Here is a 22,610-nt window from a genome sequence, read left to right as displayed (position 1 = left end):
AACAACCAAAAAAAAAAAAAAAGAAAGAAAAAAAGAAATGCCACATGATCCATTTATCCATTTTTGTTTAAGAATAAGTTTTGTGCAATTACCAGTGCATTTAATTAGGACAGTTTCAATATCTTCAAATTTCCCTCCTCCCACAACAAGAAAACTGGAGTTTGACAAAAGCAAAGGCTACATTCATTCAGATACCATTTGCATTTCTCAGTAAAGCACTTGCAAAAATGACAAAACAGAAGAAAAAGTATTAGTCAAAGGGGCCCAAGTTTCAAGTAATTACTTTCTGAAAGCTCATTAAATAGTCAAAACCTAGCCCAGCTCATTTCCCTTGTATCATACATTACACACAACGCCACTGAGGTTTCTTTGGTGTTCCGTTTAAATTACTTAATTATCAAAACCCTCCATCTTTGGGTCTCTGAGTGCTAAATAACAAGATGAATAGATGCGCCAAGATGAAACCAGACAGGCTTCCTCTTGTAAATGAGTCCAAAGCAGCATGAAAATATCTCTGATCTCAAGACTTGAGCAAATGCACAGGGAGTAAAGACAGAAGAGTTGGTGATTAATTAAAAAAAAAAAGAAAGAAGCATACAAGTCCAAAAGCTTTCCAGAGTTGACATCACATTGAGAAGCCCAAGATGGCAGAATCTTCTGCCCAGGACTTGCTGATGATGGGGAAGGAATGAACCCAGAAATTCATTCCTACACTGTTGGACAGTCATCAGCCTGTTGCCCCCTCGCAAGATAATTTGTGGTCTCACACACAAGCATGTACTTGTCATATAAAGTGTATCCTCCAGGGTGGGGAAATTAACTGAGCGCTTACATTCTAAGCTAGCTACTTCTTTTTTTTTTTTTTTTTTTTGAGACGGAGTCTCACTCTGTCACCCAGGCTGGAGTGCAGAGGCGCGATCTCGGCTCACTGCAAGCTCCACCTCCCGGGTTCACGCCATTCTCCTGCCTCAGCGTCCCGAGTAGCTGGGATTACAGGCGCCCACCACCACGCCCAGCTAATAATTTTCTTGTATTTTTAGTAGAGACGGGGTTTCACCATGATAGCCAGGATGGTCTCGATCTCCTGACCTCATGATCTGCCTGCCTCAGCCTCCCAAAGTGCTGGGATTACAGGCGAGAGCCACCGCGCCCAGCTGCTACTTCTTTATTTACATGCATGAGCTTCCCTGATCGTCATAATAACCCAATGAGGTGAGTATACTATTTTTCCCATTTGAATAAAAAGGCAATGAACACTCAGAGAAGTTGAGGAACAGCAAGGACTCCAGAGAGGAAGTGGCAGAGTCAGTAAGAGCTGGGTGCAAACTCCACCTCTGCCTAGCTCTAAAACTTGGGCTTTTAAGAAAAATGGGAGTGCATTTCACACATGGTTTTCTCAGGAATTTTTGTGGCCTGGCTTTGTCAGGAGAGGTTTATGGAGGGTGAGGAAATTGAGCCAAGGCTTGACATTTGTGTAAGATTAGGATGGGAGGAAAGAAAGGGCAGTGAGGTTTTGGTTCACACTGATAATAACATCAATAACGGCTTCCATGTACTGAGTATGACAACATCATATGTGTTCAGGCTCTGTGCTAAAGGCTTCCCGGCCATTACCCATTACTCTTTAACCTTTGCAACAATACTCTAAGGCCTCAGCAACTATTATCCCCCATTTTCCAGGTAAAGGATGTGGGTGCAGAGAAGTAAAGTCATCTGTCTAAGGTCAAACAGCTAAGGAGCAGGGCAAGGCTTTGAACAGCTCTGCCTGGCTCAGGACTCTTATAGCTTTATGTTCAGTCTCAGCTGTTCAGTGTCTGCTGGTTTTCACCCTAAGGTCCTGTCTATTTGGGCTTCTGTTAGCTTCAAGTTTGTTCAAAGTGGGAATAGCCATCTGAGTAAGGTTTTACTAATTTTTTTTTTTAGTAGAAAATCGGGCCTTTAAGGGAATGGACATATAAAGGACACTGCTTCAATTAAACAGGTGACTGTTTTCAAAAGCTCAACTGAATTTCTGTCTAAGCAGGAGGATGCCAAGCAAAGAAAAGGTACTGCAAAAACATCCAGCATTAATTCGGAGTCTCTGCCCAGTTCCCGCACTCTGCTCTAATGTGCCCGAAGCCATGTAGACAGCTGGATTTAATCACTGTTCCAATCTCTGATCACCTCCCAGACGTATCCCCTGGGGCTCGCTGTTCCAGAGGAAGCATTTGGCTGTTTGCTTGAGCATCACTCGTTTTTGGAGTACCCTCCTTGAAGGAAGAGCCCCATTGGACTCAGCCCACTCAATTAATAATGGTCCCCAAACTCAATAGTAAGAGAGTCACCCCAGTTAATCATGAAGGTTATGGGTCCTGAATTAATAGAAAACGGCTCTACCAGGGAAACTGCTAATTGGAGCAGGAGCTGAAGGCAGCTGACCTGGAAAATGCTCTCTCCTCCATGACCCATTTAGAACCCCCAGCTGTCCAGGCAGGGCGGGCGTGTGAAGGGGAGGACCCTGTGGATGTATTAAACACCTACTATGTGCCCACATCATGCAAGGAGCTTTCTCTTATGTTATCTCATTTAATGCTCTCAAAAACTCTTTTCAATGAGTACTACTATTCCATTTTTTAAAATAAACAGAAGCCCAGAGATGCAAAGGAAGTGGCTTAAGATCTTGCACCTAGGCTGGGTGCAGTGGCCCATGCCTGTAATCCCAGCACTTTGGGAGACAGAGGCAGGAGGATCCCTTGAGCCTGGGAGATCAAGGCTGCAGTGAGCCATGATCACTCCACGGCACTCTAGCCTGGGCGACAGAGCGAGACATTGTCAAAACAAAACAAAACAAAACAAAAACACCTTGTGCCTAGAAAGTAGAAAGGTCAAGATTTGCAAAGGGTCCCTTGATCTCCAAAATCCCCTACTTTAAAAGTTGCAATTCCAGGGGATGCAAACTCAAATGCCAAGAGGAACCTGGCAGATAACGCAATAGCGTCAGCACTAGTAATAGTAATAATAACTTCCAAGGGGCTTGGAGCAGAGTGCCAGCCTCTATTCTAAGTGATTTACAGTATTCAGCTGTTTAGTCATCAAAGAACCCAATGTGGAGTGCTATTATTATCCCCAATCTGCAGATGCCGTCAAACAACTTCCCCAAGGTCCTGCGGCAATTAATGCCTGAACCAGGATTTGAACTTGGAGAGAATTGGCCAAATGAGAATTTCTGCGAATTACAGAGGGCAAGCTCCAACTACAGAGGGCCATGGTTTCCAATCCAGCTGACTGGTGCTTTGTAAGAATGACAGGCCAATGTGGCAAGATCTGATTTTTCAAGAGAAACCTGAAAGCTGAATGTTTTTGAGAAATCTCTGGATCCTTATATGCTGGTAATTATTAAACAAACTAAAAGCTCCAGGTACCACCTTCTCTCTACCCGCCCCCACCCTTCAATAACTTGTCTACGGGGGCCTGTAGACGCCTTCGTGTGTGGCTTCTTTTTCTTTATGGGCTTTGCTTGGGTTCCTAATGCACCTCTGGGACTCCCCTCTCTATTCTTCACTTTCTTTCTCCCTGCCTCACACCCTCAAAGAAAATATTTTCAAGCAATTCACTTTAGATGTTCGGGATTGAGACAAATTCACAGGTGGTTTCCCCAGGGATACATGCATCTTAGCCTATGCAGCTGAGGTGCAAACCTTAGGTGATTCATTGAGAGTGGGAATTTAGGCAGTGTGACAAGGCGCTTTTAGGCTGAGAGGCTGGCCCAGCTATTCCAAACTGGGCCAAGCCTCAGATTGGCCTGCCTGAGTTTCCCAGCTTTCCTTCACCCAAGACAGTGCATCCAGCATCTGGCTGGGGTCAGGAAGAACAAAGTAGGGCATGAAAAGTCTGCAAGCATCCCACAGATCTAGGACTGGCAGCCCTGGTTTATTCAGACACACAGGTGGGAACCCACTGATTAAGGCACGGCCATGTTCTAACCTGTACCACTGGGTGGAGGGAGAGCAAATCCTTTATTAGTATATTATGTGTAGAACATATTTTCTGGGCGTCTAATTCTATTGCTTTCAGGCTTCCATCAGAGTTGAAAAATCACTTCATTTGGACAGTATTTTTAAAGGCAGTGGTCTGCAAGCCAAATGGAGACTTTTCCAAAATACTCATACCCAGACTTAATCTCTGGGGTAAGGCAGAAGCATGTGCATTCTGGTAAGGCACTTCGGGTTATCCTGATGGCTCCAAAGGTGAGGGTCGCCGATCTTTAGGATCTCACAGAAGTCACTGTGAGTATGCCCTGGTCCAACACAAGATGCAAAACAAACAATCCTTCCCCATAAACACACATCCTGCTTTCTTCACAGGTGCCCTGTGCATAAACCGTAGATGTCCAAGCGTGCATGCCCTTTTAGCCATTTGTGTGTGTGTCTGGGGAGAGGAGACAGTGGGATTTTGAGTACATTGAATTTCAGTCTGCTTATCTAGAGAATTCCTTAACCTCAACACTGCGTGGTATTTTTTAGAACAAAAGTTGTACGCTCTTAGTATTAACTAAACACATACAGCAGAGCAGGGCAAGATAGCCTGAGTTGTGCCAAAGACCTCTTGTGCCCTTTCCCATGACTTCCAGCTCTTTGACAAAATCTCTGTGCTTTCTACCTCATTCATTCAATAAGCTTTCCCCTGTGCTGGTTCAGAGACTGCAGCCCGGCCAGCAGCAAGACGCAGCTGCAGGCAGCTCTCTACAGCACTTCTGTGCAAATCAGAAAAAAAGCTCTCTCTCCTCCGGGAGGTAGCAGCTCCACATCAGGGTTCTCATATTGGCAAATGGAGTGAAGGGTGGAGTTCAGGCTCTGTTCCCCCCTGGTGGGGTGTTCTTGGGCAAGGTACAGCCCACATGCCTTTATGTGGTGGTCCTGGTCACAGCTTTAAGAGATGTACTTACCCCTTTGCAGATGGCCACAGCTTCCTTGGACATAGACTTGGGATAGGCTACGTTGTGTTCCATGATGGATTGGAAGAGTTCATCTTCATCTTCCCCTTCAAAGGGTGCCTGTATGACAGGGGAGGGTGGGAGGAGAAGAATCCCTGCTTGAACCCTCCCCCTAGCTCCCCTCAACTGGCAGACCCTCCTCCCTGGGGCCCACAGTGAAGCCACACACCCAGGCTTTCAAATGACCACAGACTTGTATGACCCCAAGGCCGGGAAAGTCATAGAGGTTCCAATTTATGAGCTGTTACCAAACATGCATTCTCCTAAAGAAACCATGTGGATGGGGGTAGGGAGGACTTCTCTTATCGATCACTTAAAATTCAATTACCTGCCCAGCCAACATTTCATACAGCAGGACTCCAAATGCCCACCAATCCACGGACTTCCCATAGGGCTGATAAGCAATTATCTAGAAAAGAGAAGGCACCCTATCAGGGAGGTTTGCAGTTCATGTTTCTTCTGGAGACAGATTTCACTCTTCTTTTACAAGAAGGCCAGTGCCCACCTGAACTGTTTCTTTACATTAGCTACTCAGGGAATGACAGACATGCTTTGCAGAGGCACCTGCAGCTGGGCAAACACCTGTGGCTGTCACATTGCCTTTTCGAAGCACTAAGTAAGGTGTATTGTTATTATTATTTTCAAAACAGTGAGCATGGAATTTTTAAAAGGAAAAACTGTCTTTACTCCTCTGTAAAAGTTACAACATTTACACAATAATGTAAATATACTTAACACTACTAAATTGTATACTTAGAACTGGTTAAAATAGTAAATTTTACGTTACATGTTTTTAAAACATAATTAAACATAAAAATGTTTAAGAGATAACAACATTTGTCACTATTTTAATATTTCTTTATAAAAGATAGCTCAGCTGAGATAATAACATGAAAATCACCCATAATCCTTTATTAAGAGAAAAATTATGACTAATATTTGGTCTACTTCATTCTATACTTTTTTCTCTGAATATATATTAAACTCTGTGTGTATGTGTGTGCTTTACATAAACACTTTAGTATTTGGACGATTTTTTTTCTTTTTTTCTTTTTTTTTTTTTGAGATAGTGTCTCTTTTTGTCACCCAGGCTGGAGTGCAGTGGCGAGATCATAGCTCACAGCTCACAGCCTTGGCCTCCTGGGCTCAAGCAATCCTCGCACCTCAGCCTCCTGTGTAGTTGGGACTACAGGTGCTCACCACCATGCTAATTATTTAATTTTTTGTAGGGATGGGGTCTCTCTATATTGCCCAGACTGATCTCAAACTCAAGCAAAGCTCCCACCTTGGCCTCCCAAAGCACTGGTATTATGGGCAATAGATCTTTAATAAAGCCAGTTATTCACTTAAGTTTTCCTTGCTAATTTAATATTTGCATATGAACATAATCAAGTTTTATCTGTGCATAGCATTCCGTTGAATGGATATACCAAAATCTATCTTATAAATTTCCAATTGATTAGGTTTCTTCCAATGCTGTAACATATATTCTTATAATTAGACATTTGGACATCTGTCCAAGTATTTCCTTAAGATAAACTCCTAGATGTAGAATTGGTGGATCATATGGTATATATGGTTGTGAAGTTTTTAATTCATATTCCCAAACTGCCAGAACATGGAAAAGTCTAGAAGAGCTATGTGACTGTCCATCTTTCAGCATGCAGGGATGTAAAACTAACCATGTCACAGGTTAAGAGGTAATACAGCAAAGGCTAAAGGCTGAGGTCTGAGGGTTAGGCAGTCTGACTTTGAATCCTGACTGCTGTCTACCGGTTGGCTGTCTGACCACAGGAGAAGTTACTTAACTTCTATAATCTCTATATCATGAAGTTATGTGAGGATGAATGAGATACTCGGTGGCTTTCACATATTATGCCCTCAAAATGTTAACTAATCCTAGAATGTTTTATAATTAAGTTATTGCTTGTTTAACTCAAAAAGGGTATTTGAGCAAACTTGGCTATAAAGTGAATGTTTGTTTCTTGATCTCTATCTCCCACTTTGATTTCTATTCCAAAATCAGAAATGCAGAGATGTTGATTACAGGATACAAAATTTCAGTTAAGTAGGAGGCGTAAATTCAAGAGACTTACCGTGTAACACAGTAACTATAGTTAATAACAATCTATTGTATTCTTGAAAATTGCTAAGAGGGATTTTTAAGTGTTTTTACCATAAAAAAATAAGTATGTGGATAATAAATATGTTAATTAACTCAACTTAGCCATTCCACAATGTATGCATATTTCAGAACAACATGTTGCACATGATAAATGTATACAATTTTACTCATCAATTATGAATGAATGAAATGCATTCTGAGAAGTAACCCTCAAGACAAGGAAGGGAAAGCATTCCAGGAGAACACTTCTCATTGAACGTGTTTTCCACTTTGGGAGGCCGAGGCGGGCGGATCACGAGGTCAGGAGATCGCGACCATCCTGGCTAACACGGTGAAACCCCGTCTCTACTAAAAAAATACAAAAAAAATTAGCTGGGCGTGGTGATGGGCACCTGTAGTCCCAGCTACTCGGGAGGCTGAGGCAGGAGAATGGCATGAATCCAGGAGGCAGAGCTTGCAGTGAGTAGACAGAGTGAGACCCTGTCTCAAACACACACACACACACACACACACACACACACACACACACACACACACACATACAAAGAAACAATGTGGGATGCCCAAGCATCATCCCATTAGAATCTCTGCAGGTGGAGGCCCAGGATCTGTGGTTCTCAGAAGTTCCTCGTTGGTCGTGATTCAGGCAAGCACAAGAAACCCTGAACTGTGTGGCTGGTGAAGTTGCCTCCCCTCCAGCCCACAGATGGGAGGGATAAGCAGCAGGTCAGGCTTTGTCGTGAGCCAACCACATCACCTTCGGCAACTGCTGTCACATCCCAGGCTCTAGTTTCCTTTGTAAAAGGATTAACTTGTTGGCTTGTCATGAGGATCAAATAAGACTTGAAGTACTTTAAAAGTGTGGAAACACTTTCTTTCTTTCTTTCTTTCTTTTTTTTTGAGACAGAGTCTCGCTCAGTCGCCCAGGGTGGGGTGCAGTGGCATGATCACTGCTTACTGCAGCCTCTACCTGCTGGGCTCAAGTGATCCTCCCACCTTAGCCTCCTGAGTAGTCAGGACAGCAGGGGTGACCTAGTGCACCTGGCGAATTTTTAATTTTTTTTGTAGAGATTAGGGTCTCACTATGTTGTCCAGTCTGGTTTCAAACTTCTACCCTCAAGCGATCTTCTTGCCTCAGGCTCCCAAAGTGCTGAGATTACAGGAGTGAGCCACCGTGCCCCAGCTGCATCCTACATTGTAAAAGCTCCCTCACGACTCTAAACTGCAGTTAGAGTTGAGAACCAGAGATTGTGGAACCCCTGGCCTATCAGGAAGTTGTGTTATGGATTGTGTCCTATCTAATTAATTAACAAAATGATAATAGACCAAAGCATATCACATAGGGAAAACTTCACTGGGTCCGAGTAAAGCCTTATTATTTTTAAAGAATTACTTTATTACTCAAGTAATACCCAAATACATTTACCTTGTAAAAAATGTCAGCAGTATACAGAAATAGCTAAATTTCTCTTTACAATTCCCTTATCCTCAGAGGTAACCAGTGTTATAAAATCAGTTTGAAATCTTCCAGATTTTTGTATGCTTTTACTCATTGAAAACAGAACAGTGTTCTGTGTATTTCTGTTTCATCCATAAATAGTATCATAGTGTTATTTGTCATTCTTCTTCTTTTTTTTTTTTTTTTTTTTTTTGAGACAGGGTCTTACTGTGTCACCCAGGCAGGCTGGAGTGCAGTGGCATAATCACGGCTCACTGCAGCCTGGACCTCCTGGGGCTCAGGTGATTCTCTTACCTCAGCTTCCCAAGTAGCTGGGACTACAGGCATGTGCCACCACACCCGGCTAATTTTTGTATTTTTTGTAGAGATGAGGTCTCGCCATGTTGGCCAGGCTGGTCTGGAACTCCTGGGCTCAAGTGATCCACCTGCCTCTTCCTCCCAAAGTGCTGGGATTACAGGCGCGAGCTGCCACACCTGGCCTTGTATTTGTCATTCTGTACCTTGATTTTTTTCTCTAACAATGTGTCTTGAAGATCTTTTCATATCTACATATATATCTAACTCACTCTTCTGAATTGGTGCCTGGTAGTATTTCATGCTATAAATAAATCATGGGCTATTGTCCATTTTCCAGCTGAGGGACATATACAGGACACAGATCCCATGTCGTATGCCAGCCCAGGGGATATGCTCTTTTTCTCTCAACAAACATTTCAATGTCATAATTAGGCGGTATCACATGGCCGTGAGCCACAACAGTTTGACGAAGAATTTTACTGATGTGTGTTGGATGGTTCTTTTGGGTTTTATTTAAATTTTCTCCCAAACCTTGATGTATTTTGGGCTTGGGCTTCTGGATGTGTGCTAAATTAATTTGCATGTGTGATCTCAAAGGGAGGATTTAGAGTATAGAATAAGAATCTGCCCGAGGTTCCCTTGCAAGGTACCACCCTCAACCCTTCCCAGCTCTCACACAGCCATCTGGGGAGCAGAGGGTACATCATCGCAATGTGAACGTGTGCCCAGCAGCTCTCACCTCGGGGGCGATGTAGTCTGGAGTGCCACAGAATGTCTTGGTTGTCACCCCATCCCAGATGTTTTCCTTACACATGCCAAAATCGGCAATCTTGATGTGTCCCTCAGAATCGAGCATCACGTTGTCAAGTTTTAGGTCACTATGGCAGACACAAGAATTTAGAGATTTAATTAAACGCTATGCATTTCAAGCCAACCAACAGCCACTCATTATGCATAAAACACTGTGTTAGGTGTTGTGTGGGCACAAAGGTCAGTAGAAACCAGCCTTTGACCTCCAACAGCTTACAGTCTGGCAGGGAGATAAAAAGAGGTCCGCAAGCCTCCGTGCTTTTCTTTTTCTACACAGCCAACTGTGCCAAGTGTCTCACAAGGACACAAAGAGACAGCACTTCTGAAAAGACGGAGATCCACAGAAAGTTAAGCAAAGGGCAGAGCATCCATGACACTTCTTCGATCCAGGAAAATTCCAAGAATTTTCCTTTGCCACTTAAAGACTCCTTATATTTTGTAAGAAGATACATTTTTCAGAAAATTATTATTTTTAAAAATATCTCTAAAAATTACAAAGAAAAAAAAGCTGATTGAAAGAAATATTTAATGCTAAGTGTTCCCTGATCTCTTGGGCCACCTTCTAGGACATGACCCAGGAGTTTCCATCAATTCTTTGAATCAAAATATATTTGGCAGGGCACATTGGCTCATGCCTGCAATTCCAGCACTTTGGGAGGCCAAGGCAGGTGGATCACAAGGTCAGGAGCTCAAGACCAGCCTGGCCAATACGGTGAAACCCCGTCTCTACTAAAAATACAAAAATTAGCTGGGCGTGGTGGTGGGCGCCTGTAGTCCCAGCTACTCGGGAAGCTGAGGCAGGAGAATAGCTTGAACCTGGGAGGCAGAGGTTGCAGTGAGCCGAGATCACGCCACTGCACTCCAGCCTGGGTGACAGAGCGAGACTCCGTCTTGAAAAAAAAAAAGTTGCATAATTACTATGTGACAGGCACTATGCCTGGAGCCAGGTATAGTATGTAGCAGTAAACAAGATAAGCAAGCCTCCTGTTCTTCAGATTAAATTTCAGTGCTGGGAAAAAGATAATTACTCTATAAGCATGATTATTATAGATTCTGATAAGTGGTATGATGAAAATAAAGAGGACATAAGATAGTGATTGGAGGAAGTCACTTTAAGCAGGGTGTCAGTCAGAAAGGACCTGTCTAAGGCGGTGACATTTGAGCTCTAACCTAAAGCATATGTGCTGTATTCTCTTTTATTTTCATCTGTGTTGATGAGAAGAGCTTGATATTTTGGGGAACAGTTGTAGGTCTTTAGCACACAAGATTGCTCCAATATCAACACACTTTCCTCCTCCCTAAACACCTACTCCAATGTCAATGCTTTATATTTCAGCACCAGTGAGCAAGGCTGAGAGATGGATCAGTCCTAATAGAAGATGGGGAAGTCCGATTTCCTGAGAGGTAGGGGGATCTATTCCTTAATTCAGATCTTTCCCTTCGGTCATCTTGATTGGGTAGTGGGCATCTGTGGTTCTGTCTATTCTAGTGTTTTGTGATGACAGCATTCTAATATTTCTTAGAAGAACCACCCTCCTTCAATTCTTCCATGTAATATGGGTGTAACATGGCTTCCATGTAACATGGCTCCAGCAGTGGTCAAGTGGGCCTGTCCCAGCCAATGGAAATATTCCATCCTGCTGGTCACAGTGATTGATTCAGGAATGGGCATGTGATCCAATCTGGGCCAATCAAAGCTGTTAAGTATTAGTGCTGGCACTTTGGCTGGCATAATCAGGAAAGGGATAAGTGCATTTTACATTGGGGTTGTTCAGGTGGTATTATGGAAGTCTAGAAACTCCAGGGGTCACCAGATGAAAAGAAGCAATCTAATATAGAGAAAGTAGAGCCTAGAGGGAGGGTGATAAAATGTGCCCTCATAACGTCACTTGAGCCTCTGCATTTATCCAGGCCTAAAGTCAGATCTGCACCTGGATTTTTCAGTTATGTCACCAATAAATGCCTCTTTTAACCTAAGTTACTTTGAATTGAGTTGCTGTCATCATTTCCAACTAAAAGAATACAATTTGAAAACTATATCCTGGCATCTCCTATCTGTGTCTGTGGGGTCTCCTTATTCAAAGGGAGGGGGAGGTCCACTTGCACTTGCCCACTGATGTTTGCCAATCCCAACAAGCCATGCCTTTGGCGCTGTCCGTGGTGCTGCTCATATCCAGCCTTCATGCTCATCTACAGGCCACCGTGATTTGAGTGAAAGTTTGGAACTCAGAAAACCCAGGCTTTGCAGCAATTTGCTTTTCATAAACTTACTAGGTAGGTCTATATGTGATATATGTGATTTCTCTAATAGTGACAAATGACAACCCTTCAGCTCGACCACATGCTCAGAAGCAGGCAGCTGGGTAGACTAGGGAAGTGATAAAATCTTCATCTATTATAGAAAAGAAGTTTCAGGTGCCAAGAGCCAGGCAGTCCTGAGGCTGGAGGGCACCTCTGTCATCTTCACTGTCACATACAGTGTTTTGATATCACACCCTAATCTTTTGTTCTGTGTAATAAATCCTCATTTCTGCTTCAAAAGGTGGATGGAGAAATTATTTTCATTTTTCAGAAAACCATCAAGGGCAAAACCAACACACATTCCAGAGACAGTGGTCAGTAAATCAGACACTAAGTTTGATAGGAAGAATCTTGTTCCCTTCCCGCCCCACAACCCAACATCTCCAGTTCCTTAAAGATGGTAAGTCTAACATAATCCTTCATCCTCTTTACTTAAGAACTGTTCAATTAAGTAGAGATTTAGATGAAGGAGGTAGTGATTTGTAACATCTTAAAAGATCTTACCACTATGAAATCAATCTCTACGAAATGATAAAACCGTACATCTTTTGTCAAGTAATTTATTTTTTACCATTTCCATTTGACTATCAATTTCAAGAACTCTATTTCCATCAGTGTTCTCGATGGTGAGCAACAAAAACCAACTATGATGATTTTTACCTGAAAAGGAATTCATCAAAGGATATTGGGGAGCTCATGGAATCTTTGAGGAGACTGAAGAACCAGATTAAGAGTCTATACAGCCTGAAACAATGCCTAACTGCAACTCAGGGCTTGTCCAGTGACACCACCACCCAAGCTGCCATGGGACACACACATCACCCCTTGTTCCACGAAGCCCTAATGCTGGACTCTGCCTATTGCTATTAAGACCCTCTTCTCTTGCCTCTGGAAAGTAGTTGCTGATAATTACTATGGTCACTCTTGATTCTATGCTTTCTGCTTCCTTGGCCACTAGTTTCTGATTCAAGGTCTTGAGTAAATATGACCAACTGTCAGAGCTTGGGTTGTGTGCCTGCCCTGGCTACAGGTGAGCTGTGAAATGAGTATCTGTCATTTTCATTATTTATAGTAGGAGATTGACTCTGTTCTTCCACATACACAAAAGAAGGGTTCAGAGGCAGACTGGCTTAAAAGATTGATAAATACCCCCTTTAAAGACCATATTAATAGTGGAAGATGAAAGGGAGAGTGTGTAGTTAGTTTAGGAAAAGGGGCTTTGGAATAGGTATCATCTTAGCACCTGAAATGCTAATCTTTTAATTTTACCACCTGCCTGGCCAGTGAGCTGGATCCATGGATCCCAGATCCCAATGCGGCTTCCTGATTGATTAGAAACTAGCCCTGAATCACAACTCAATTGACCGGAACTCTAATTATTTCCTCTCCTGTTTCCTACACTGGGAGTGGATTTTCTTCCAATAAACTTGTAGTTCCATATTTAATCTTCTCAAGAACCCAGTTGGTTCTATTTTAGTAGAGGCACATCCCACATAGGAGTTAGGTCCTAATGTCAGCACCCAAGTTGAAAATCATGTAGAGTGAAAAATCACCCATGATGCCTGTCTCTTTGGTTAAGCACCAGCTGAAGTCATCGGCTTGAATTTAGGGATCATGTCATATGGCGGATCATGTGTACTTTTTTTTTTTTGAGATGGAGTTTCATTCTTGTTGCCCAGGTTGGAGTGCAATGGGGCGATCTCAGCTCACTGCAACCTCTGCCTCCCGGGTTCAAGCAATTCTCCTGCCTCAGCCTCCCGAGTGGCTGGGATTACAGGCATGTGCAACCACACCCAGCTAATATTCGTATTTTTTAGTAGAGATGAGGTTTCACCATGTTAGCCAGGCTGGTCACCAACTCCTGACCTCAGGCAATCCGCCTGCCTCGGCCTCCCTATGTGTTGGGTTTACAGGCATGAGCCACTGCGCCCAGCCTCATGTGCACCTTTCAAAACCAGAATAATATTCAGCACAAAAAGATGTTGTCACTATGAGAGTCAAAAGAGAAACTAAGGGAATTAGAGGATTTCCATGTGCCATTTCATGCACACATAGTGAACGTGTTCATTGAGGGCAAACATGGGCATGGGCAGAATGATCATACTATTTAAAATTTAAATTCTTCTTTTTTTAGAGACAGGGTCTTGCTCTGTTGCCCAGGCTGGAGTGCAGTGGCACAATCATAGCTCACTGCAGTTTCGAACTCCTGGGCTCAAGTGATCCTCTTGCCTCAGCTTCTAAATTCTTCTTCTTCTCTCTATTTTTACATTTTCACTAGGATCACCCACATGCCAAGTAAAACCACTCCTCTTCTTGACCTTCTTCCCTCCATCATTAGGAGAAAGTAGGAATGGCGGGGACTTTGTGCCCTCAGAATAAGATCATCCTTCCCCCTATAGATTCCATATCACCACTTCAGGTGTGACTAAAAGCCCCAGGACTCTGAAAGCCTCTGACAAGGTCCCCACTTCCCATTTCTCCATCCTACCAGCATCCCATAGCCTGGCCTCCGCTATCTGCCTTGTACTTACCAGGGCTAATCTTAACATGCCTTTTTTTTTTTTCTTTTTTTTGAGACAGGGTCTTGCTGTGTCACGCAGGCTGGAATGCAGTAGTATGATCATAGCTCATTGCATCCTTGAATTCCTGGGCTCAATTGATCCTCCCACCTCAGCCTCTGAGTAGCTAGGTCTATAGGTATGCACCATCACACCTGGCTAATTTTATTTTATTTTTAAAGATGTGGGCCTCACTATGTTGCTTAGGCTGGTCTGGAGCTCCTAGCTTGAAGCACCCCTCCTGCCTCAGCCTCCCAAAGCGTTGGGATTACAGGTGCTAGCTACTGTGCCCGGCCCCCTCATGCCTTTTAATCCCATATCCCGCAGTTAAGGCAAAAGGCCCAGGACTCTCAAGTCACCCCTAACTCTCCAGGCCCTCATCACCATGCTCTCTACAGAATGAGAGAGAACCCTCCAACACCCAGTGTACACCAGCACCCTCCCCTGCTTGATTTATCTCCATAGTACTTATCACTACTTGGCAGACTATGTTTTTATGATTCACTTATCTAACTCCCACCATGAGAAAGATAAACTCCACGGGGGCAAGGGGTTTCATCTGTTTTATTCACTTCTGTATGCCCACCACCCAGAAGAGTGCCTAGAATATAGTAGGATTTGATAAATGTGTGTCAAACACATGAATGGAAGAGACTTTTGTGGTTCTTCATAATCTTTGAAATAGACCCCCACCCATGCCAAATGCTATTTGGAGGCCTCATACCTTGCAGCCTCTCTTGCATAACAAACCAGCCCAAGCCTGCCCTGGCTATGCCATTTGCATCGATGTAGTACAAGGAGAATTTTACGCCCTGGACTTGCTGACAAATAGCAGCCTCGGGTGCAATCGTCTGCCTTGCATGAAACATAAAATGGTATGACTCATGCAGCTATGATCATCCATTTGCTCCTCCAAAAACCAGCAAATGCCAAGTCCTGAACTTAATCCTGTCTTTCAGGGCAGCCACTCAGAGATCCATTTCCAAGTTGTACTTACATAGCAGAAATAAATAAATAAATAAATAATGTTTCATAATAATGTGATCCATCGCATTCTGCCAGCCAAAATTCTTTGCCTGCTCCTCAAATGTAGGGTCCACAAGCAAGAGAAAGAAGTACTGAGGTCCTCTCTGTGAGTCTCCTCTTACAGCAAACAGTCTCCTGTTTGAGGCTCTGAACCATCATTGGTGACACAGTCCACCGAGATTTTCTACCACCATATAGAGCTGCCCAAACTTTGCCAGGGCAGTGGGCGATGCTGCCTGGCAGAACACATGCCCAAGTTAGTTCTGGAGGATTCCTCCCCCACCGCGGATTCTAATTTTAAAAGCAGCTGAAGAAAGAGGCAGGGCAGGGAGGAGCTGAGGGAGATGAAGAGTTGGAAAGTACAGCAGTGTTCACTTACCGGTAAATGATGCCCTTACTCTGTAAGAAGAACAGACCGATGGCAATTTCTGCAGCGTAAAATCTGAAATTAAAAAAAAAAAAAGCGATGGAGAAACTCAAGGACATCATATGCTTGGCAATGCTCAGAATTCAATACAATATTGAACTAGGTGCAGGACATTAAAGAACCCATGGATGGTCAGCTATATAGCTCATAAAGTGCTGAAAGTACAGATGGATTCAAAGGGTGGTTTAGAGGGTGATGGGGTTGCCTTAAGGACAAACTGGGGGTAGGCAGAAGTTCAGCAATTGTATAGTGGAGAAGGGGACATGGGATATGATGAACTGGATGAAGGATTATAGTTTCACTAGCTGGGCAACATAGTGAGACCTTGTCTCTACTAAAAATAAAAGAAAAAAATAACTGGGCGTGGTGGCACATGCCTGTGATCCCAGCTACTCGGAAGGCTGAGGCAAGAGGATCGCTTGATCCCAGGTGATCAAGGCTGCAGTGAGCTATGATCAGGACCAATGCATTCCAGTCTGAGCAACAGAGTGAGACCCTGTCCCCCACCCCCCAAAAAAAGAGAGAATTATACTTTCAGACTATATAGCAAGTTAAATTATCTTAACAATAGCAGCTAACATCTGTTGAAGGTTTACCATCTGCCCAGCACCATTTTAGGCATTACCTGACTTAATCCTAATAACAATCCTGTAAGGTAGGTCCTACTAGTATCTCCCCATTCCTCAAATGAGGAAACTGAAGGTTAGAGAGATTAACTTGGGCAAGTTATATAGTGAATGAATGGCGCAGCTGGAATAAGAAACAACATCTGTCTAAAGTGTAACCTCTTATTGAAGGTCAACACAGAAAGAAAGAGGTTTCAAGAGAACTGGGAAGCCCAGTTATGTCACAAAGGTTGGGCAGGGCTTTGGGGAACTATGTAAAGTGTCTTGACATGTCTTGTGTGACAATGGAATTAAAGCCTGTGGTCAATTAGATGTTAGAAGTAAAAGCAAAGCTAGTCCTATTAGAGTCATGCCAGGAGATACAAATGGCTAGATTTGGAAGCACAAGAATAATGCAAATCCTATCAGAACATAGTGCTCACAACCTGTCCAGGTGGGAGGAGAGGGGGCAAGCTGAACTGGGTAGGAGCCACCGAGCCTCTAGTATGACAAGGTGGGGTTCTAGATGAGCTCTGGGGGCTCTCTGGAGAGGCAATAAGATCTTAGAAAACCCCCCAGGAGAGGTTATCATTGCTAATTCCTATAACTTGCCATGTTCCTAAGCAGGGGAGTGACATGATGAAATCTGTGTTCTAAAAAGAAGAGACTGTAGCTGCCTTTTGAACCGAAGGGGATGGAATTGACTCAGCAGAGGAAACACATTTCCAACAACCCAGAATCAGTCTCCCCATCACAGGAACCACAGACCATTGCCACTGAGCACCTTGATCCTTCACCCCCGTGGAGTGAAGGCATCTAAGACGGAGAGTGGTGTAAGATAAAGAACATGGGCAAAGAAAAACTGGGGTCAGAATTTGGGAACTGCTTCTTACTAGCTCCGTGATTTTGGGCAAGCTTTCAAAACCTTGCATCTCCATTTCCTTGTTTGTAAAGCAGGGATGGTAGCATCTCCCTCCCAGAGTTATTCTCAAGGTTAAGTGAGACGATGTTTGTTAAGCACTTAGGGCCTGGCTCATAGTAAGTTCTCAATAAATATTAGCAAATGGACACATAAAATCTACAATGATAATCCCCAAGGAAGATATAGGGCCTTTCTAAGCAGTCAGGGACATGAATTAGAAATAAAGAAATAGCTGTGGTTTTAGAGCTTTGAGTTTTGTTTTATTTTTAGGAGAGACTACAGCTGTGTGCCACCATGCCCAGCTAAGTTTTTTATTTTTTATAGAGACGAGATCTCGTCATGGTGCCCAGGCTGGCCTCTAACTCCTGAGCTCAAGTGATCCTCCAACCTCGGCCTCCCAAAACACTGAGATTACAGGTATGAGCCATGGTGTCTGTCTGAGCTTCAGGTTCTTAGCTGGTGTCAGAAAAAAAAGAAGTATCTCATATTATGCAGAACAACTTTCTTCCCTGGCTAAATATTTTTTCAAAAAGATGTCCGAGGTCTTTAAAAATCCCTCTTTGGCAAAAAAACACCCTCAAAGGAACCACTAACCTACCCATTTATCCCAAGGAGAAAGCACAGCACTAGTTCTCACTTACACAGCATGGGGCTCCTTGAACCGGCCGACTTGCTGGATGTGATACATGAGGTCGCCCCCATTCACGTACTCCATCACAAAGTACAGGCGGTCCTGGAAGAGGACAGCAAACAGCAACATTAGCATCCTGTAGCTTCTGGGGCTCCAAATGGACAGTGGGGGAAGAGCTGGAATTTATGATGAAAACTACCAGGGCTCTCTGACAGATCCCTGTTTGCTGGGCTTCCTGTTTCCTCAAGGGTAAGGTTTGTGTCACTGGAACTACGCAAGCGAGCGTAGGTGATACACAGATAATTTTTTTCATTAATAATTACAACTTTGGCCAGGCATGGTGGCTCACAGCTGTAATCCCAGCACTTTGGGAGGCTGAGGTGGGCAGATCACCTGAGGTCAGGAGTTCAAGGCCAGCCTGGCCAACAGGGCAAAACTCCATCTCTACTGAAAAAAAACAAAATACAAAAATTAGCGAATCGTGGTGGCAGGCACCTGTAATCCCAGCTACTCGGGAGGCTGAGGCAAGAGACTCACTTGAACCCGGGAGGGGGATGTTGCAGTGAGCCATGATCATGCCACTGCACTCCAGCGTGGGTGACAGAGTGAGACTCCATTTCAAAAATAATAATAATAATAATTACAAGTTTATATTTGTTTTTGCTGGAAAATAGAATTAGCATATTAATCTTGTGACTTAACTGATATTATTGTTTAGGATAAGGCTGATTTTAACAAAAAGTGGAAAATATTAAGTAAATAATGTTACAGGTGATAGACAGCTGTAGTAGCCAGCCTTTATGATGCTCCCCCCGCCCACAGTGATTTTTCAGTCTCTTGGTATTTATGTTCTTGTGTAGTACCTTCCCCTAATGAATAGGACTGACCTGTGTAACCCATTGGATACTGCAAAAATGACAATGAATGCCTTCCAGGAGTAGCGCGTAAAAGACCTACAACTTCCACCCTGCTCTCTCTCAGATCACTTGCTTTTTGGGAAGCCTGCCGCCATGCCATGAGGATGCTCAAGCAGTACTATGGGAAGGTACATTTGGCAAAGAACTGAGGCCTCCTGCCAGCAGCCAGCACCAACTCCAGTCCTGTGAGAGAATCACCTTGGAAACAGATCCTTCACTCAAGACAAGGCTTCAGATGACTAAAATTCCAGCTGGCAATCTGAGTGCAGCTTCCTTTGAGACCCAGAGCCAGATCAACTAGGTAAAGCATTCCCAAATTCCTGCCCCACAGAAACTGAGATAATAAATGCTTATTGTTTTAAGCCACTGAATTTTGAGGTACTCACCAATAGATAACACAGTGGCTATCAAAAACAAAAAGATGAATTATCAAGGTTTGAAAAACAGTAACCTAGGAAGGCATGTCCAGAAGTAAAAGAACTGGGGCCAGAAAAAAATCTGTGTCCTAATCAGGGAAGTTTTTCAGCATGTCTTTCAAGGGATATTGTGAACTTCTTCAAGTCAGGGGCTATGCCCTTGTTGGCTGTGTAAGCCCTGTTTCTGATAGCACAACTAGCACATAGCAGGTGCCCAGAGAGGGAAAGGGCACAAGCTTTGGTGCCAAAGACACTTCATTTGGAAATCCAGCTCTGTCTCTTAATAGCTGGATGTATTTGGAGAAGTTATTCAACACCTGGGTTTCCTTGTCTGTCAAGAGGAGATAATAGTAGAACCTCAGTGATGTTGCTGGAATTAAATAAGTCAGATGTGTGTTTTGGCCCTTGGGCAACACCAATATGTGACTCGCTTCTCTCCTTCCATCAGAGGGTGTTTGCTAAATGAATGAATGAATCACTTTATCTCTTCTTAGAGACTTCTGCTTGGGTGAAATCTCTCCTTTACGCTACGTTCCTTTGGCTTGCAATGGCAGAGTCTGCGCTAACGAATTTGGGAACTGAAGTCCCTCTTATGTTCTCAGCCTAAAAAAGTCACTTCCTCTAACCCACCCAATCTAAATTAGGTCTGCCGTTATACTCTTTCATGAAAGCCTGTGGGCTTTTTTCTTTTCTTTTCTTTTTTTAATCTCTGACCACATCATAATTTGTTAATTATATTTTGAACTTGATGGTTATTTATTTCATCTATCTATTCAAGTAAAAACAAATTTACAGAGTCCTACTAGGTACCAGGTTATAGATGGGTGCTGAGGATAGAGCAGTGAACAAAACCAACAAAAATTCCTGGCCTTTGTCTTTCATTCTAGCAAGTAGACACAGAAAAGGCAATAAATGCTAAACATAATAAATAAATTATATAGAATATTAAAAGACAGCCGGGCACAGTGGCTCGTGCCTGTAATCCCAGCACTTTGGGAGACTGAGGCGGGCAGATCTCCTGAGGTCAGGAGCTCGAGACCAGCCTGGCTAACATAGTGAAACCCTGTCTCTACTAAAATATAAATACAAAAATTAGCTGGGCATGATGGTGTGCGCCTGTAGTCCCAGCTACTCGAGAGGCTGGGGCAGCAGAGTTGCTTGAACCTGGGAGGTGGAGGTTGCAGTGAGCCAAGATCACACCACTGCACTCCAGCCTGGGCAACAGAGTGAGACTCTGTCTCAAAAAAAAAATAATAAAATAAAAATAAAAATAGAAGGTTAAAAGATTAAAAAGTGCCACGGGGGAAAAACAGAGCAAAGTATGGAGGATTGGGAGTACCAGCTGGATGAGATGGGAGAAAGGAGTTCCAGTTTCAATAAAGTATTCAGGATAATCTTATTTCGAAGGCGATCCTTCAGCAAAGACTTGAAGGAGATGACGAAAGCAGCTATGCAGGTATCGAGAGTGAGAGCTTACCAGGCGGAGAAACAGGCTGTGCAAAGGCCCTGAGGCTAGAGCACACCTCATGTGCTTGGAGAAGACAGAAGAAGGGGGACAGGGTAGGAGATGAGCCCAGGGTGGTGCTGAGGGACTCATCATGTAAGGTCACGTAGGCTAACACAAAGGTTCGGGGTCTCACTCTGAAAGAAACGGACTAATGCCAAATGTGACTGAACGTTCCACAAATCCAGGAGCCATGTAAAATTTGTTTACCGCTGTGTACCAACAGCCCAGCACCATGCCTGACCAAAGTGAGACATCAATATACATTAATTAAGTGAATAAATGGGTGATCCTCGAGGCAGCAGGAGTTACTGGGTCTCCAAAGCAGCATTCATACAGTCAGAAGATTGGAATCAAAGCTCTGACTCCACATTTTCTGACTACTGGGGAGGCTTGGCAAGACCATTTTACATCCCTGAGCCTTGATATCTTCATTTATAAAATGAGGATAACATATGCGATAATCTCTAACAGACTGACTGAGGGGCTGGAATGAAACATACACAGGGCTGCAAACTGTAAATGTGATGAAAATGAGATGTCCTGGCAATACTGCCTGAGTATTGAAGCCAGACAAGTGTTTTCCAAACTCAAGTTGTATCTCACGTTAATTGATGATTGAATCAATTTGGTGGGTCATGATCAACTTAAAAAAAAATAATAGAAAAAAGAGATCAGGCATGGTGGCTGGCTCCTGTAATCCCAGAACTTTGGCAGGGCCGAGACAGGAAGATCACTTGAGGCTAGGAGTTTGAGAACAGCCTGGGGAACATAGCAAGACTCTGCCTCTACCAAAAAAAAAAAAAAAAAAAAAAAAAAAAATTAGCCAGGCATGGTGGTGAGCACCTGTAGTCCCAGCTACTCGGGAGGCTGAGGCAAGAGGATCGCTTGAGCCCAGGAATTCAAGGCTATAGTGAGCCATGGTGGTGCCACTGCACTCCAGCCCAGGCAACAGAGTGAAACTGTCTCAAAAAAAAAAAAAAAAAAAAAGAAGTAGAAGAAGAAGAAGAAAGAAAAATAATGAAATGATGAAATGGAAATTATCAGTGCATGCTGCACAGAACACCACTAAGTACTTTTTGTGGAATATATGTTTTGGTTATATTTATATGTTGCTATGGCTGAGTCACAACGTAAAAGGTGACGTGCTGTCAAAAGTTGCAAAGCTATTGTGAGGGGCTATAAAACCAGGAGAGGAGGTGGTGGGAAAGTGAAGCAAAGATTTCACCTTTTAAGTCAATACAGTATTTGAAGTCTTGTTGCACTACTTACTAACTGCAACACTGAGCAGTTATTTAATCTAATTTTGGGCTTTCTCTTCACCTGTAGATGGGACATTTTTCACTTGCCCACAGAATATTAAACAAGGACACATGTGTAGAGTGTCTAACATGATGCTGGCCATATAACAAGCATTTAATTCACCATTTAAAAAAATCTTCCATACAGCACATAGAACTTTATCTTATATGTAACAGTCATATGTGCACTTATCAAATGTGGGAGTGCCTAATAATTATAACAACAACAATAATGAAATTAAGCTCTCTTGGGTACTTACCACGTGATGAGCTGAATGCTTTACATATTTTGTCTCACTTGTCCCTCTACAAAACTCAATGTGACAAGTATAATCATTC

The 22,610-nt window shown here is 43.3% G+C and overlaps 1 protein-coding gene across 3 annotated transcripts in view; it reads right to left on the bottom strand.

Annotated features, from left to right (window-relative positions):
• PRKCB (protein kinase C beta) overlaps positions 1-22,610 on the bottom strand; it is a 379,967-nt gene that overhangs the window by 30,147 nt on the left and 327,210 nt on the right. For all 3 annotated transcript variants that reach the window (XM_034939848.4, XM_034939847.4, XM_055100033.2), the window contains 5 exons: positions 18,144-18,235; positions 15,928-15,990; positions 9,593-9,731; positions 5,301-5,381; positions 4,925-5,032 (listed from right to left, as the gene is read on the bottom strand). In XM_034939848.4, the coding sequence (XP_034795739.2) occupies positions 4,925-5,032; positions 5,301-5,381; positions 9,593-9,731; positions 15,928-15,990; positions 18,144-18,235 (483 nt within the window). The remainder of the gene's footprint in view (positions 1-4,924; positions 5,033-5,300; positions 5,382-9,592; positions 9,732-15,927; positions 15,991-18,143; positions 18,236-22,610) is intronic.

Source organism: Pan paniscus, chromosome 18, assembly GCF_029289425.2.
Source record: "Pan paniscus chromosome 18, NHGRI_mPanPan1-v2.0_pri, whole genome shotgun sequence".
Taxonomy (NCBI): Eukaryota; Metazoa; Chordata; class Mammalia; order Primates; family Hominidae; genus Pan; species Pan paniscus.
Note: the sequence above shows the minus strand (reverse complement) of the source record. Positions and strands in the feature narration are given on the sequence as shown.